The sequence below is a fragment of the Oryctolagus cuniculus genome, chromosome 1, assembly GCF_964237555.1.
Source record: "Oryctolagus cuniculus chromosome 1, mOryCun1.1, whole genome shotgun sequence".
In the NCBI taxonomy this organism is placed as follows: domain Eukaryota; kingdom Metazoa; phylum Chordata; class Mammalia; order Lagomorpha; family Leporidae; genus Oryctolagus; species Oryctolagus cuniculus.
The window spans coordinates 126,459,312-126,476,490 of NC_091432.1; the positions used below are offsets into that span (position 1 = coordinate 126,459,312).

The following is a 17,179-nucleotide window of genomic DNA, read 5'->3' on the forward strand; positions in this document are numbered from 1 at the left end:
TTTCCCACAGGACGTTCAAGTGGGGAGAGTGGTTTGTAGCTCTGTGTTCAGGGGTGTAACAGAGACGCAGATCTAGGTGCTATCAGGCTGTGGCTCAGGGACTGTCAAGCTTCACTGTGCACGAGAGTCCCTGGGAGACCAGTGCATTCTCTGTTTTCCCGGCCTTCCTTGGAGAGCTTGAGCAAATGGGCCTGGGGCAAGGCTTAGCTATCTGCGAGTTTAAAGCACCCGGAGTAAGCCTAACGCAGGGTAAGAAACCGAGTACTGTGCTTTAAGGTGCTTGAAGATGCCTTCATCACTCATGATTACACTGCCCCTGGGCAGACCTAGGATGCAAGCCGGGAGCAGCTAGAAACAGACTGAGGTAGAAAGGCAAGAAAGCCGCTACCTGGCTCTACCAAGATTCCAGAAGGGGCATGGGGAGGTTAGAGTGGGGAGTGGAGCAGACAGAGGTGGGGGGTGACAGGAGACTGATGGTGGCAGACTTGGGGGACTGGGACTTGAGGAAGGGGAGGCGGCACACATTGCTGCCCCTTCCCGAGGTTTGAAAAGATGTTGGCGTGATGCATGGAGCACTTCCTTTTGCTTCGTCTTCTCGCCTCACTGGAGCCTCCTGGGGAAAGGCGTGATTCTTAGGACACCCGGATAAAGGACTGGAAGGGGGCGGCAGGATGAGGGCAGGTTCTGGTGGGCTGGACTTGGGGAGGAGGTCTCTGTATGATGCAGGAGTAGAGGAGCTGCTCAGCACAGGCGTGGGATGAGGAAAATGTAGGTTTAGGAGCCTAAAACTGGTGTGTATGTGTATTCCGGGGCAACGGCCGTGAGCCAGAGATAATGCAGGTGGCCTCCTTGGGACTTGCAGAGCTGCCTGGGTGGACTGTAGCCCCAGCCACTCTGAAGGGGCTAAGGCTTAGTTGGAATTTCGCATTCAGAGCCCAGATGTCACCGGCACTGGACAGTGTGGCTGCAGGATTCCTCGGAGTTGTCCCTGTGCCTGACACTTAACTCTGATGTCACTAATGTGTGTGGCCACTGGTTCACATGTGAGGATTCTGCTCTCTCTCTTTCTCTCTCTCTCTCTCTCTCTCTCTCTCTCTGCAGCAGGCCCTCTGGCTTGGCTTCAGTGCACTGCCTGCCCCTCTCACTTGCCAGTGCCCGTAATCCAGGCGGTTACACGCCTCATTAAGCGCATCACACTCTGCAGTGCCGGGCGTGACTGAGTCCAGAATGTTCCCTCTTCAAGCTCTGGAGACCTCTTGCTCAAAACCCAGAGGAAGCAAAATGAGTCGGCATGACAAGAGAAAGGGAGTGACTTCTGCCAGAGGTAGTGCTGTGGCCGGTGAGCTGAACCTGGCCACTCCTGCTGGCCTGACAGACAGACACAGGGTACCAGGGCTCCAGGTGGGCAGCAAGCGGCCGTGTGCACTCAGCAAAACTGATGGACACTTGCAGTAAGCACCTCTGCAACAGCACCGGGTGCTTGCCACCGTTTCCAAGGACAACGGCTGTTGGAGACCTGTTCCCTGTCCCATGTTCTCATTGTTTCTCAGATTCAGAGCAGAGATTTAGAAAGCTGGGAGTCAGCTGACTGCCCACTTCTGTTGCGTTCTTCTATTTTTACAGACAACCGTAAAGAGTGTCTGAATCAGAGTCGGGACTGGAACCCAGTTCTCCCGGCTGCTGGTGCTGGCCTCTTCTCTGCATCCTGCCTGCCCTTCCCAGCACCTGCAAGCTGGTGGGTGGGCGTGAGCCTTTGAGTTGGCTCTGGCACAGGAAGGTGACTGGTGAGAGGAGGCAGGAAAGAAGCCCCTCACATCACGCCAACAACGTGTTCATTTGTTGATGGCTACCCACCCACCCTCTTGTCCCTCATACTCCTAATCATTGCCTGCAGCCACCCACTCACCAGCCCATTATTCCCACAGTCTTTGTGTTCTGGATTCTTCTGAGATTGGCCTTATCCCATTTATCTCTGCTCTTGGTACATGGTTATGGAAATACATGGAAGGTGTGTGTGTGTGTGTGTGTGTGTGTGAGAAGCAGGTTACGGTGGGTTCAGAGACAGGGCTAAGACACAGAGCCATGTGAGCAGAAACACACATACCTTGGCATTGCTTGTGTGCGTGTGTATGTGTATATGTGAGTGTGTGTGTATGCATGTGTGACTGTGTGTGATGTGTGCGTGTGCATACATGTGTGTGTATGTATATGTATATGTGTCCATGTATATGTATGTATGTGCTCACGGGTGTATGTGTATGTGTGTGTGTATTTGTATGTATTTGGGAAATAGGAGTATATGGGTTGTAAATGAAGAAATTTTCCTATTTAAAAAATCACTTCAGGGGCCAGCACTGTGACATAGTGGGTAAAGCCACCACCTGCAGTGCCGGCATCCCACATGGGCACCGGTTCAAGTCCTGGCTGTTCCACTTCTGATCCAGCTCTCTGCTATGCTCTGGGAAAGCAGTAGAAGATGGCCCAAGTCCTTGGGCCCCTGCACCCATGGGGGAGACCCAGAGGAAGCTCCTGACTCCCGGCTCCTGGCTTTGGATCGGCGCAGCTCCAATTGTTGTGGGCATCTGGGGAGTGAACCATCAGGTGGAAGACTTCTCTCTCTCTGCCTCTCTGTAACTCTGCCTTTCAAATAAATAAATAAATCTTTAAAAATTACTTCATAGGTAGGAGCAGACAGTTCAGAGAGATTAGCATTTGGTACAGGAGGTGAGTCCAAGCCACCAGTTGTTACTAATTGTTAATGGTTTGGAAGATCATTTTCTGACATCCCTGATGTGTTACTATGGATTATGAGCTGGACTGAAATGGCAGCAAAATACTCACGCCCCAGAATTGGAGGGCAGGGCCTCAGATCATGGCTCCTGCATGTATAAGCTAAAGTGACTTGAGTTCTCTGCCTAACCTCTCCATTTCCTTGTGTGTAAAGTTAGGATAAATATAGCTAGCACTTACTTCCTAAGTGAGCTGAAACATGAAAAACACTTAGTCTCCTGGCTCTGTGCGTGGTAAGTGGCTTGTTATAATTGGTCATACTTATGGGGTGTTAAGGACTAGCAAGAGCCTTCACGGTCAGCAGAGAGTGGATCAGCTGGACACTGCCACTCTCATCTTGTGCCAAAGCTATTGCCACAATCAGAGAAAGAGACTCCGTGGGGACCGTGGAAGGCCTTATCCAAAATATTTTCACTGCCGAAAATAAAAAGATTCATTGATGATACTGAATTTTTCAAAGCCATTTGGCCAACCAGCAGAACAAACTGGGCCCCAAAATCCCCTGAGATACATGTCTGGTCACATGTGACTTCCTGATGTGCCTGTGTCACTTCCTGACAGCTGTGCTTTTAGAATCACCAATACAACCTTTGTATCTCTCTATATATTGAGCATTCATGCATTCATTCAATAAACTTCTTTTACTAGCCATGGCATGCAGATCCTTGTGCTAGGTCCTAGGAATTCAGCCTAGACACTGTCCCTCTATTCACAAGATTTGCAAGAAAAGTGATTTGCAACCAAATTAAGTAGATACAGGAAACTAAAGCAAAATCGCAACTAGAAGGTCAAGTCTATGGAAACCAAGAGTCCATCTGTGGTGTCCCTGTTGTATGTATCATCATTCCCTAGAGCTTGCCACACCTTGGAGCAGGTCCTTGCATGCAGTTGTGTTGGGTGGATGCTAGCCAACACATGGTGTGAGTGCAGCAGTGAGAAGAGGGGAGAGAGGGAATGTAATGGGGAGGGGAGAGACCAGGGGACTGTCAGGAACGAATGGTGAGCAGTGAGTGGACGCCGACAGGGTGAAGTGAGACAGGGTGAATTATGGGGAGTGGCGAGCGCTGCCCTGAAATGGACAGGAGACTGGAGGGCAGGAAAGCACAGGTCCAACAGAGCGGTATCTGGCATACGTCGGAACAGGAACAGTGGCGGGATGGATACTAGCTCAAAAAATGTTGGCAAGGAATCACAGTACCTTGCAGGTGTACAAACATTTCCAGCCAGTCAGACAACACTGAGGAACATATTTCACTGAAAATTCGTGATGCCATTTAGGTCAGCAGGCCAAGACACGCCATCCTGATTTCAGCTGGGTAAGCTGAGGCCGGCTGTCTTTGCGTCTTGTCAAAGTCGTACACCTAAGCTTAGTATCTGCAAGACCCTTTATATGTATTCAGCCCTGTTTCATCTTCTCGTCAGCCTTTTGAGGTGGGCATTACAATCCCAATCGCATTCTCATAGAGCAGGAAAATAAGGCTCAACAAGTTTAAGTGACTGCCTGGCTTGTGGCTGAATTTGGATGCGATTCCATGTCTTTGTTATGGAAAAAATAGTGTCTCCCCTTGTTGCAAATTGTGATGCCAAAGCCCTAGGCCACAGCACGGTTGAAGCCAGAGATGAGACCTCCAGGGTGGTGACTGAGGATGATGTGGTCAGAAAGATGAAGTTCTGGCTTGGTATGAGTTGGAGTTGAAGGGACATAAAAGAGTTCTCTCCCTATTTATGAGTTCTCAAGAAAAAGGCCATGAGAGGAGAAGGCTGCTGTCAGGAAGCAGACCCATCATCCCAGAACTGAATCAGCTTGAACCCGGATCTTGGACACATAGCCTCCAGAACTGGGAGAAAATAAATGCGTGTTGTTGAAGCCACTCAGACTTGTATTTCGCTAGGGCAGCCTGACAGATTAATATCATCTTAATATACATTGGCTGTCAGTCTCTGCATGACACATGCCTTTCCGTAGCTGATGGCAGAGAGGGACAAGAGCCCAGGTCCTCTGGTTGTCAGCCTCAGGCCCTTCTGTCAGCCATATTCCCTGCCACAAGCAACCCCGCTATGCCAGGTAATAATTACAGGTCAACGGCATGGCAGCAGCCCCTCCCACCCTCTCTCCAGACCAAAGTGTGGGCACTCATGGCCATCATAGCATGGGAGGGGCCACCTGTCTGTGTCCTGGACCCAGAGCTATGGAAAGGGGCCATTGAAGAGCTGACCCCAGGTCTAGAGAATTCTGGTATTATCATTTTCCTTGGGATTGAGACTGACATCTTAGAAAAGCTGGGCTGTGCACCTTCCACCTCTGCAAGCAGAGCTGGGCACAGCCGCTGTCTCACCTGGAAGTGTGAGTGAAAGTGTGGGTGGGGCTGTTGCTTCATCCCCCAGTCACTGAGGGAGGGCTCTGAGCACCATCTCCTGCCTGTTCACCACAGGTATGTGCTCTTCAGTGTTACCCATGCTCTTGGGTCCTCCTTTTCCTTATTTGTAAAATGAGTGTAACAACCTGTCCTGCATGGCATGAATGTGAGGCACAGACACCCATAAATATCTGGTAAATAGTAGAGACTACCATGATAAATAATGACCCCAAGGGCTGTCGTTTTTAAGCAAGATTTTTATAACAAGCCACTGGCCATCCAGGCTAGCCCTATAGTGATTTCTCTAAGGAGATGTTCAAACAATAAGCCATTTGGTCTCGAGGCTGGGTTGCTCTTGGTGCTGTTGTGTGCAGAAGTGGCAAAATACTCATCCTTTTTAGAGACAACCAACAAGTTTATGATCTAGGGGACAAGACCTTTCTCCCCTGAAACCTATAATGGTATTCCCTAAGTGTGCATGTATAAGCCATGAGGATCTATATGTTTGTTATCTAAACGGTGCAAATCAGACCCTGCAAAGTCCCTCCACTCTGGACCAATGCAAGGAGGGGGAGCAGGCAAGCTTGTCTTTGAAGTAGGCTTAACTTAAAGAGCATAGGCATTCAGGCAGGCAGAAAGGAACATGCTGTACCCACCTGCCACTGCGGATGAGGGGCTTATTTCTAAGACACACACAGCACAATGCACACACAATGCAGAGAGGAGACAAAAGACATAGATCACACATTTCAGATGGGTGGCGGACAAAGTTCAGTCAATGTCAACACTGAAAGCTTGTTCAGGGTCTGAGGTATCCATCGAGGAATGCATACCCCTTCATCCTACTCCTCAGATGCTTCCCTCTAACCAAACCTCAGCAAATCCACAAACACGCACACACACGGAGATCACCAGCTGGCCGTGGCCCGTGGTGTGACATGTGGCACAGAGATGCAAACACAGCAGGGTGGCAGGGTGGAGTCGGGGAGTGGTGAGGTTTCTAAGAAGGCCAGTTATGACTCCTGATGCTGCTCCATCTGCATGAGATGGAAAGACCTTCAGGGAAGGGTCTGATGCCCAGGTGTGGACAGAACAGTTATCTGGGGAGGACTCAGCCCTGATGAACGTGAACATGACATGGCAATCAGCGTGAGAACTCTTACCAGAACCAGTGTCTTAAACTTACATCTAATTCATCCCCACAGGCCTTGGGTGGGAAGATAAACTATTCCATGGTTCTGTCTTCCTTATGGAAACCACTGTTCATTCAACTTGATACAGCATTTGACCCAGTCTTTTCAAAACCTTGCCTTTCAAGGATCAAGGGAACCAATTCCCTTTGGAAGTCACTGGATGTCATGCCAGGGGAATGACAGGGGGAATGTGTTTGTCAGCTCAAGTTTGGGGCTGAGCAGTGCAGATGGACACAGGCCAAGCAGATCATGCCTTCCTCCCTCCTAAGTCCCCCCAGCACCCCAACGTGGCTGAGCCCAGAGTGTCCAGACTTCCTGCACTCACCATACAATGTGATGCTGGCATTGGTGTTTCCAAGCTTGTTTGTGGCCACACAAGTGTAGTTCCCGTAATCTTTCTCTGAGACGTTGAAGAAGGTCAACGTGGATAAGCGGCCCTTGTTCTCAATTCTCACCCCATCCAGGCCAGTAGCTAACCTGTAACAGGACAAGATGCTGTGGTCGGGTTCTACAGGTAGATGGAAAGTGCAGACAGAATGCATTGAGACAACACAAAGTTGCCAAGATTAGTCCCACCAGGAGGCCCCTTTTCTCTAACTAACCCAGCCCCTCCAACTCAAGCCCTTCCAGCAAGAGGATAAAAGAAAGGAAAATCATACTCAAAAGAAAAATTCACTAATTTCTATCCACCCAAGACCACCATGTCTACCACTAATCTCAGCTCCTGAAGCAAGGTCAATTCATTTTGTCTACTTCCAAGCTTCCTCCATTTTATTCTTCTGGTTTCTAGAGAAAACTGTTATGAAGGAAGCTGTAAGAATTCTTGTTTAGCCTCATCTTTCCTCTGTATCATCCTCCTTCCCTTGAGGAATGATCCCTCAGCTCTGCACCACAGTTGACTGTACTCCATCCCCAGGTACCTGGTGTCTTCCTTGAACCACTGGAACTCGGCCATGGGAACTGCAGAGGCTTCACAGCTCAGGATGCCCTTCTGACCAACTGAGACCCCAGTGTTCTTGGCTTTGGAGATATAGGGAGGGTCTGTGGGGGATTTAAACACAAAGCAACACACATAGGTAATCCCAGGCTCATTCAGACGCTTGCTATGTGAATGGATGTCTTGTGAGAGTGCTCCTTCCCAGTACAATAATAATTTCTTAAAGAGAAAGCACTTCCTGCTTGAAGATATTGCATTTACCCTGGCATGTTCTACAGATCTGCAAACCAATTCTAAGTTAACAGTCCTCCCCACTCACTGGAAGCTCTGACAGTCAGAGGAAGATTCCAGGGACAAATGCCAATGGTGGCCACGATGGGACAAGGGGATCCAATGAAGTATTTTCTTGTTGGCAGCTGTTTGGAGGTGAGTCTTTCAGAGTGGTGTCACCTGGGACAGCCGAAGCCCCGGGGCCTGCTTCCCCCAATTCAAGTGCATTGAATTCCCTGATTAAGGGGTCAACTCACAGTTCACGGTGATTTTCACTTTCCGCACATCTGGCGCAGCAACATCGTTCAAAGCACTGCACTCATACTCCCCAGACTGGTCCCGCTTGATGTCCGAGATTTCCAGGTATTCATCTTCACTCACGAATCCCTGGCCTTCTGGGAAGACAGAAACAGATGGACAGGCCACAGTCAAGAACCTGAGACGCCAGGGACAGAACCGCATCCAAATTGAGAGAGGGTAAGAGACGGAATAGGCAAAGAAATAGTGTTAAAGGGGGCTTGAACATCAAGTCAAAGATACAGTGCACCGTGTTTGCCAAAAATGAAAAAAAAAAAGAAAGAAAGAAAAATTCTCTGCTTGAGCCTTGGATTAATGTATTTCCAGCCAAGTCGCCTTGACTTTTTCCAAGAATGTGATAAGGAAGGGCTATGAACATTTTTCTTAACTGATTATTACGAAGGTCAACTAAGATAAGAAAGTGCATAATAAATATCCCAGCATGTTACTAAACTCTGATATTTTAAAGAGAATTGTCATGCTCAAGAATATAGCAAAACAGGTGAAATAAGGTTAGAGTATATTCTCGTGAGCGTCATCTTAATTTTGCACAGTGGAGAAATGTGATTTTTTTTAAATCACATTATTTTTATTTAACAGGCTGAGTGACAGAATGAGACAGTGAGAGAGAGAGAGAGAGAGAGAGAGAGATTGTCCATCCATGGTTCACTCCCCAAATAATCACAATGGCTGGGATCTGGCCAGGCTGAAGCCAGGAGCCTGAAACTCCATCTGGATTTCCCAAATCCGTGGCAAGAACTCAAAATCTGCGGCCATCTGGAGAGTGAACCAGTGGATGGAAGACCTCTCTCTCTCTCTCTCTCTCTCTCTCTCTCTCTCTGCCTCTCCTCTCTCTGTGTAACTCTGACTTTCAAATGAATACATAAATCTTTAGAAAAAGATCATGTTGTACTTGATAACTGCATCTGGATTTTATTTGTCAGTTGAAAACAATTTTAAAAATCCAAAGCTGTGGAGGAGAAGATGGAGTCGAGAACGAATGAGTGAGGAAGCACTTCGTGACTGCCATGTAGCAGATGCTCAATAAACGCCTGCCGCCATAAAATAAACTCGGTAGTTAGCCTCAGCTGATGAATCCACGGTTCCTGGCACAGCCTCATAAATTCCATACCTAACTTTGCGGAGCCCTGTGAAGGCTTCACTCTCAGGGACTTGTGCAATTTGCAATTCATGATCCAAAATATTCTGGGGTTACAAAAATTCGCTTTCATGTAGTGGTGCTCTCAGCCATTGCTACATGCTCTTGCAATAATCTGGCCCCTTATCCATGCTCCTGACCGCGCTCTCTGTGATTTGTGCGCAGAGAACAGACCCTCCGTCTTCAAACAAACATCCAGAGCTCTGTCAGAGCACTGGGCTCGCACTGAAAACGCACTCCATAGGAAGCCAAGCGGAGGGCACCGCGTTTCCATTTCTCCTACGCTGGCTGCCTAATTCCTTTTGTGCTCCAGGCATTAGGGCCAAATTAGTTTTCAAAGCAATAAAAATTCATTATAATTTCCCCTACAACCTCATAGAGGCATATTCTCACCCAAAGGGTGTTTGCTTAGGCAAGCCTGGGTCCACTAGGGTGGGTGGCCTCCAGGGGTGGGCCCGCGTGTGAGGTGGGTGGCAAGCGCCCTGGCATCCTAACTGTGCTCCAACAAGCAGCTTCTGCCCTCTTTGCCGCTTGTTTTCCGCAGACTGTTTTTTAAAGATTTATTTATTTATTTGAAAGGCAGAGTTACAGAGAGGCAGACGCAGAAAGAGAAAGAGATCTTCCATCCGCTGATTCACTCCCCAGATGGCCACAACGGCCAAAACTGTGCCTATCCGAAGCCAGGAGCCAGGAGCTTCTTCCTGGTCTCTCACATGGATGCAGGGGCTCAAGGACTTCGGCCGTCTTCCACTGCTTTCCCAGGCCACAGCAGAGAGCTGGATCAGAAGTGGAACAGCCGGGATTTGAACCGGTGCCCACATGGGATGCTGGTGTGGCACACAGGGGCTTTAACCCACTGCACCACAGGGCTGCCCCCGCCCACCCCAGACCATTTTTGTTTTGACTTCTGCCTTCTCTGCCTCCATCCTCCATTCCAAGTCATGTCCACGATCCAGAATATTGCCGACTACTAAGGCCATGCCTGGAAGGTGTGGGGCTCCAGGCAAATCTCTTTCCAGGAGACCCTATTTGTAGAAATGATTTGAGCCACTCCAAATCAGCACCATTCTGTTAGGCTGATCTTGTGCAGTTCCAAGGAGGAGATCGTGTGTCGACCATTGGGAGCAGCCCTTTGGTCGCACCATCTCCTGGAGCCAGAGCCTGGTGGCAGAGCCCCAGGGTAAGCCCACAGGTATGAGGCTGGGTCATGAGAGAATCCAGTTGTACCCATGTGAAGGGAGCAGGTAGACATGCCTCCTGGAGAGTAGAAATGGGCCCTATACACACTGCTATAGCCTAAGATCTGGGCATTTCTCCTGAATGGTGTTGTTGGCCCTGGACTATCGCAGGAATTAGAGGGGGGCTTAAACATGTTGAGGAAGGCACTGCAGAGCATGGGGCTTCCTGGGGCCTGGGATAGGGTGCCACTTGCGGAGTCTCTGCTGGTCAAACCCTTCTACCCTCACGGATACTCAGTGATCCAAGCTGGCCCGTATCTTAATTCCTCAAGGTCCATGAGAAGAAAGCAAACAAAAGCCTTCTCCTCTTCCCCCCTTATTTCTCCTAGACTTCCTGAGTGCCTGAGTTGACGGGGATACTCGGGCTATTTCAGGAAACCTAACAAAGATAAAAATCACCTCCCTTATTAAAACAAGGCTGGTTGACTGATAAAAACATTTTGAAAAGATGAACAAAAATGAAATCAAACACACCAGGATGACTTACCAGACCCAACTCACCTTTTCTGCAAAAGATAGTAGGTTGGGAAGCATGGATTCCTCCCACCGTAACACTATCATTCTTCCAAAGTGCACCACATGGTATTTGCTATAAGTAATTCAATGGCCCTGCATTGACCCAAACAAATGAGCTACTGCAGAGGGCTTGGCACAACCCCCTTCAGGGGCACTGACCCCTGATCCACGGAGGAAACAAGGCCCATGGGTCAGACGTCTTAAGAGTCTCTGATAAAGCATCAGCCACGAATGTGAATCCATCTAGAAGCAGGATTGACCCCACAAAGCAGGGGACGGGGGCGACTTCCCAAGGAGAAAGACGCTCGTGTGGGTTTGTGAGGGCAGGATGGTCCTGGGCCCTTGGTGGGGAAGCACTGGACCATGGAGCCACTCTGTGGAATATGACGGATTTACTCTTTGGAATGCTGTTTTTATGGGAGAGTTAGCAAAATAGAAGGAAGGAAAACTGCGTTTAGGATCATTACGGTAATACCACTCATTAAGGGAGAAAATGAATTTGTCGAGTTTGGACGATAAAGTAAGCGCTTCTCAGATTTTAATTTGTGCATAAACGCTTCAGAGACTTTGTAAAAAATTCAGATTCTGATTCAGCAGTCTCGGGTGGGGCCTGGGATTCTGCATTTCTAGCAAGACTCCAGGTTCTGTCTACACTGCTGGTCAGCGAGCTACAGTGAGTCATTAAGTGAGGCCCACTGGCTCACTCCCACTCCCACGTGTAGAATTACACAGGTCTGTGAAGAGGCCACTGATTAAGGAAATACTGACTGGGCCAGGGCTGTGGTACAGTGGGTTCATCGGTGCTTGGGGCGCCTGCTTCCTGCGTCAGAGTCCTGGCCACTGGCTTTTTTTGTTTGATTTTGACAGGCAGAGTTAGACAGAGAGAAAGGTCTTCCTTCCATTGGTTCACCCCCCAAATGGCCTCTACAGCCTGCACGCTGCGCCTATCCAAAGCCAGGAGCCAGGTGCTTCTCCTGGTCTCCCATGAGGGTGCAGGGACCAAGCATTTGGGCCATCCTCCACTGCCTTCCTGGGCCACAGCAGAGAGCTGGACTGGAAGAGGAGCAACCGGGACAGAATCCGGCGCCCCAACTGGGACTAGAAACTGGAGTGCCAGTGTCACAGGTGGAGGATTAGCCTAGTGAGCCGCAGCACCGGCTGACCACTGGCTTCTGATCCAGCTCCCTGCTAACATGCATGGGGGCAGCAGGTACTTAGTACTCAAGTACTTAGTACTTAGTACTCAAGTACTTAGGACCCTGTTACTCAGGGAGGAGACTCAGACTGAGTTCCTGGTGAGTGAATCAGCCAAGAGAAGTTCTCTCTGTCTGTCCCTCTCTGTCTGTCATTTTGCTTTTCAAATCAATCAATCAATCAAAAAGATTTATTTATTGGAAAGCCAGAGTTGCAGAGAGAGAGAGAGAGAGAAATCTTCCTCTATCTGTTGGTTCATTCCCCGGATGGCTTCATCAGGATCTCCCACGTGGATGGCAGGGGTCCAAACACTTGGGCCGTCCTCCATTGCTTTTCCCAGGCCATTAGCAGAGAGCTGAATCAGAAGTGGAGCAGCTGGGACACAAACCCGCCCACATGGGATGCTGGTATTATAGGCGATGGCTTTACCAGCTACGCCACAACACCGGCCCCAGTAAGTAAATCTTAAAAAAGAAAATAAACTGATTGTCTCCCCGGCTGCCACCCCTGCGAAGCCTCAGCAGGATGCCCCGGGGCCGTGCATCAGAACCCTAGCAGTAACTGCCACACTGGTTTTCTGTGGCCTTACCTCTTCCCCTCATGCAGGTTTGTTGGCTGAAAAAAACAGGGAGAGGCCCGGTGAAGGTGATTTAGATGCTATTTTCTTAACTACTCTGAATGCTGTGTGAGACTTTCAAAGCAGAACAAATCTAGGTTGCTAAATGCCTGGAGACCTGGGAAACTGCAGGGTTGAACACTTTCCCCGCCCTCGCTTTCTCTGGGTGCAATGGAAAATTCTGATTCCACGCTGCAGAGGAGGGGCAGACGGTGGCACAGGTTCTAACCCTGTTTGCTAGCTTGCTGCCAGGAAGCCAAGTGGCTGAGCATGGGGGCAGAGGAAGGGAAGCAGGGGCAGGGAGACAACAGGAGGAGAGGAAGAGAAGGGGGAGGAGGATGAGGTGCTGGAGCAAGCAAGCAAGTAAAGAAAGGGCTAGAGCTGGCAAGGTAGTGCAGAGGCCACAGGGAAGATTCTGGAACCGATGCAAAAGGCATTTTTAGAGACTGCAAGAGCGCTGAAGATAGGAAAGCAGGAGCTCCCCGTCTGCCTACCAGTTTGGTTTTATGGGGAGCTGTCCTGTGACAGGAGGCCTTAGGAGCCTGCTGCAGGCACTCACGCCCCTTGTGCAGCACGATTGGAAGCCACAGAAAGCAGAGTAGACGCCGAGTCATTGGTGCAAACACCTAGGAGATAGTGGGTATTTCTTTGCACAGAGTGCCTCAAAGAAGATAAGTTCAGGTCACCGCATTACTGAGATTCAGATCTGCAACCATACAAATGGGGCCATTTATCAGGCGATGCGTGAGGTCATCATCTCAGACACAGGATGCGTGCTTGGGGACGCGCGAGCCAGCTGTGCAGGACTCTGCAGGTTGCCATGCGGCACAACCAGGGAGTACAAAGAACATGCAACATCTCACAGCAGGGTCTTCTCTGTCTCCACCAAAATGGCGGGGGTGATTGAGAAACCGACGCAAAAGGATAAGGACGCCTGGCTGGCCTGCTGGCCTCGAGGCCACCTGCACTCCCTGCCTCCTCACTGGGCACTGCAGCGGGAGGTGAGGGCAGAGCTCAGATGGTGCCAAGAACCAGGCCCCTGGCCTTGGCTGCAGTCTCCAATCTCATGAGCTAGAGCAGGCAGCGCTTGATAGTTTCCTGTATCTCAGGCTCACTTTCTCTGACCTTCATTGTCTCTAGATCCCGCAAGTAAGTAGAAAGGGGAAGAAAGATTGACGGCAGCTGGAGGAACCTAAACAGTCAAAGGAGAAGAGATCAAATGGAAGGAAAACCCAGAACCCCATGCACAGGTTCCTGACCCACCTCCCCATCACGTCCTGTCCTTGCACACTAGCCACATCTCAGCCATCTCTCTTGCCTCCAATTCCCCCTGCTATTTCCTCGGCCAATTCCATTGAGTTATAGGGTTGGACATAGCAAAAGGGATAAAAAAATTTAATCTCCCATTCTGCTAGATTATTGTCCCTGACACACATTATCTCTTTTCTCTGAATACCTCCGGGGGCAACTGTAGGAGGCAGACTATCCCTTTGCAAGACAGTTCACGTCAATCACCCTTGTCTTGAGACAAACCCAACCTTGGAAATGGTGAGAAGTCACCTCCTACAGGCCCCCACTCTTCTTGTTCCTCTGCACCTGCTAGGCATGGCCACAGCTTCCTCCATGGAAGTGGCTCTGTGAGGTTAAATGTCGGCACCTGTCACAGCTTTTGCTGTGAAACCTGTCAGGAGGTGACTCTCAGAGGAACATGCCCAGAGGCGGGTGCCACAGAGGAGGTGAGCAGCAGGAAAGGAGAGCAGGGAGGGGGCCCAGGATGTCAGAGAGCATAGACGGCAGAGAGGAGAAGGGAAGAACTCAGCGGGGAAGAAGGTCGGAGGGAGAAGAGGGCAGCCAGAGGGCAGCCAAGGGCAGGGGACAGAGCGAGAGGCACAGCAGTGGTCTCTCTGGCTCAGGGGGTTGGGTTTCTGGGAAATCAAGAAGTTCTTTTGCTGCCCAGAGAAAGCAGCTATCACAGATGACCCTTGCCCACACTGAACGTGCAAAGCTGGAATCAAATGTCTGCGATTGTGTGCATACGTCTGGCCGGCCAGGCCACAGTTCCACTTTTTGATCCATCTTGGAAATAGCCTGTGGCCCTCTCACCAAAGCTAGGACACAGATCTTACACGTATAAGGAGCGTACCATTCGGACATTGGCCAGAAATTTAGCATAGATGTTGGGAGCCACACAGGGCTCCAGGCAGGACCAGGGCTGTCTGAAGCCACCACCAGGCCAGAGCTCCTTGCCCTGAAGGGATATGGGGGAGGTGGAGATTGCCAGAGATTCATGAAGGGAGGGACCCAAGTCCTGCCACACACCCTTTTCACTCAACAGAATCAAAATATCAGCTCTCCTGCCGTCAAGCAGGACCACAGTCTGGAACTCAGGCTGACACAGGAGTTTCTCCTTTGTCCCTGTAGGCTGAGGATAGCTGATGTAGTTGAGTCAAATACCCAGTCACAGGAGTTTCTGTGCTGGAATGCAGACAACAGAGCAAGGAGGCTCCCAGACTCCAGTAGATAGATGGTGGTGGCACAGGGGGCTGCCCTCACTTCTCCCTACACTGCAGCTCCAAGGGCTGCCCAGCCCATTGCTTCACCGTCACTTCAGCCAGCCCACATCCAAGGGGGAGACGGACAGTGACAAGTGTGGAGGGAAACAAGCCTTACTAGAGTGCTCAGTCCCTTCCCTCTTCTTCTGCATGATGGAAATTTTGGAGACAGGCTTGAGGTTGGAGCTGGGGCCAGGTTCCAGCTTGGCTGACATAGTTTGGCTCCTGTAACCTCAATCTTGTGTTGCCTGCTCTTCTTCCTTCACAACAGTACCTTCAAAAATTTGTGGACAATGGTGTCAAACAGTATGTTTACATTGTAGCAAAAACAATTTTTGAAATCCATGCAGAGGAGGTGTTGTTAAAAAATTCGTGGAGACTGTGTATCATTAAAAAAAATCTATGCATCGATTTTCAAAATGTTTGGCCCCCAAATAAACTTACCATTAATTTGATTTTCCCATGGGCTTGTTGAATACTCTGGTGGAGCAGTCGTGCTGTCTAAATTGCTATCGTCCTGCCCAGGAATTACAGGCTCCTGAATGCCTTATAGTCACTAGCAGAGGCTAAACACACAGCAGGTGTTCACACAACACTTGATGGCTGGAAGTTTCGAGCTTTGCCCTCTCCACCGTCTCAAATCCTGTCTCTTTCAGCCACTCGCCTCTACACTGTCTGCCCCTCCACCCTGTCCATCCCCAGACACCGCTGGGCTTCCCATCCTTAATTAAACCAAGGAATGTGGACAGCAGTGCCTTGCAGCTTTGCCTGCTCCCAACTCCCTGATCCACTCATTCCCTTTGCTGCATCCCAGTTAATGAATAGTGTGATAAACCCACTAGTTCATTTTCCTTAATTAATACAAGCAAGTGAATTGTGCCAAAGACATTTTTTGTGTTTTCATTTTAAGAAATACTTTATTTCAAAGAATTGTTTAATTTATATTATAAAGAATATCTATAATATATTATAACATCTATAATATATAATATATATTTAATTTTTATTTATTTGGGAGCTGAAAAGACAGATAAGGCTTCCATCTGCTGGCTCATTACCCACACGCTCCTGCCAGGGCCACAACTGGGACCGAGGAACTCAACCCTGATCTCCCACGGGGTCGAAGGGTCCCAATCACTTGAGCCATTACTGGTGCTTCCCGAGGTAGGTATCAGCAGGAAGCTGGAGTCAGGTATTGACCCCCGGCTGCGAAGCAAGCATTTTAACCTGCATCGTAACTTCTAGGCCAAATGCCCAGCCCTGAATTCTGCTACAGTCATTTGGGTTTGGAGACTGGGCACTCAGAGCCAAGGTTTCTTCTACTGGCAGTGACAGGAGCTGTTGTCTTGGGCTCAAGGTTCCTCAGGCAATGGCTGCCAGGACCTACCCCCAGGGAGCAGGGCTCGGCCCCTCCAGGGTGGCTGTGCTGCTGGCTGCAGTCCCTGACACTGACAGTGAGTTGGCTAATGACGAGATCAATGTGTTCCCGTGCAAGTTAACTCCTCCCCGGGGGATGGAGTGCATTAATAATGCAACATCAGTGGTGTGTCCTCAGGCCTCCTTCCACACGCTCACAGCTGAGGCTGAGGCTGGGGGTGAGGGAGGCCACTTATGTCCCTGGTTTTCTGACTGGTGACAACGGAGGATGGCGCAAGTAGAGAGGACCATGTGACTCATTCAGGAGGACAGGAAGACTGGGGAGACAAACTCTAGACACATCCGGGCTCTTCAGCCGTTTACCCAAAGCTTAAGACAAGAGGAAATGGAGAGATTTGTTTACCGGGGGAGGAATCCCATATGCGCACCTCTTCTTGTCCCAGCTGCTCCTCTTCCGATCTAGCTCTCTGCTAATGGCTTGGGAAAGTAGTGGGGGATAGTCCAAGTGCTTGGGCCCCTGCACCTGCGTGGGAGACCTGGAGGAAGCTCCTGGCTCCTGGCTTTGGGTTGGCCCAGCTCCAGCCTTTGCAGCCATCTGGGCTGTGAACCAGCAGATGGAAGACCTTTCTCTGTCTTTCTCTCTCTGTGTGTCTGTAATTCTACCTTTCAAACAAATAAATAAA

The 17,179-nt window shown here is 49.7% G+C and overlaps 1 protein-coding gene across 3 annotated transcripts in view; it reads right to left on the reverse strand.

Moving 5' to 3' along the window:
- OPCML (opioid binding protein/cell adhesion molecule like) overlaps window positions 1-17,179 on the reverse strand; it is a 1,351,977-nt gene that overhangs the window by 16,083 nt on the left and 1,318,715 nt on the right. For 2 of the 3 annotated variants that reach the window (XM_070048374.1, XM_051818651.2), the window contains 3 exons: window positions 7,805-7,939; window positions 7,261-7,381; window positions 6,666-6,817 (listed from right to left, as the gene is read on the reverse strand). In XM_070048374.1, coding sequence (XP_069904475.1) covers window positions 6,666-6,817; window positions 7,261-7,381; window positions 7,805-7,939 — 408 coding nt within the window. Of the gene's footprint in view, window positions 1-6,665; window positions 6,818-7,260; window positions 7,382-7,804; window positions 7,943-17,179 lie in introns of all 3 variants that reach the window. The other variant, XM_070048365.1, reaches the window with a different exon arrangement.